This window comes from Verticillium alfalfae, genomic scaffold, assembly GCF_000150825.1.
Source record: "Verticillium alfalfae VaMs.102 supercont1.7 genomic scaffold, whole genome shotgun sequence".
NCBI lineage: Eukaryota > Fungi > Ascomycota > Sordariomycetes > Glomerellales > Plectosphaerellaceae > Verticillium > Verticillium alfalfae.
In genome coordinates, this window is record NW_003315032.1 from 214,594 (window position 1) to 215,307 (window position 714).

Here is a 714-nt window from a genome sequence, read left to right on the forward strand (position 1 = left end):
TCGCCCCACTTGACGTCAACGTCGAGCTCCGGGCAATGTGAGCACAAAGTTGGGCTTCCTGAGGAACTGCGCGCACGAGCACGACGTCGGCCTGCGTCACTGGCCGTGCTCTCGTCGACCTCGACCGTGGCCTTGGCGCGGCCCCGGTCGCTCCCGTTCTCGGTCGCTCCGTTCTTCTTCTGCGTCGTCGTCCTGCACGATGCGCCCGCCATCTCGGCGCTGCTGATCATGCCGACGGCGCCGACGAGCAGCGCCTTGCCGTCTCCTCGAGCGCGGCGCGGATGCGCTCGGCCAGCGACACCTGGTAGTAGGGGTGAATGTCGATCTTCTGGTCGGCGCTGTTGCCGCCCGAGGAGACGTCGAGGAGGTCGACGCCGAGGCCCGGCAGCAGCTTGGCGAGGCGGATGCTCTCGTCGAGGTCCCAGGACGGGCGTCCGGCGTGCTCCATCCACTCGGTGCCGGAGATGCGGACAAAGAGGGGCAGGGCCGTCGGGGACGACAGCGCGGACGGCGCCGAGAATCTCGACGAGGATGCGCGTGCGGTTCTCAAACGAGCCGCCGTAGCGGTCCGTCCGCGCGTTGGACAGGGGCGAGAGGAACTCGGTGAGGAGGTAGCCGTGGGCGGCGTGGATCTCGATGACGTCGATGCCGGCGGCGACGGCGCCGCTTGGCGGCGTCGGCGAAAGCGCTGCACGAGGGCCCCGACCTCGTCCG

At 69.6% G+C, this 714-nt stretch overlaps 1 protein-coding gene across 1 annotated transcript in view; it reads right to left on the reverse strand.

The window, feature by feature from the left end:
• Positions 1 to 226: 226 nt before the first annotated feature.
• The window catches only part of VDBG_05908 (NADPH dehydrogenase), a gene marked incomplete at both ends in the record, with an annotated part of 876 nt that continues 388 nt past the window's right edge, over positions 227 to 714 (reverse strand). Inside the window, one exon of the mRNA XM_003003420.1 lies at positions 227 to 666. Within this exon, the coding sequence (XP_003003466.1) occupies positions 227 to 666 (440 nt within the window). The remainder of the gene's footprint in view (positions 667 to 714) is intronic.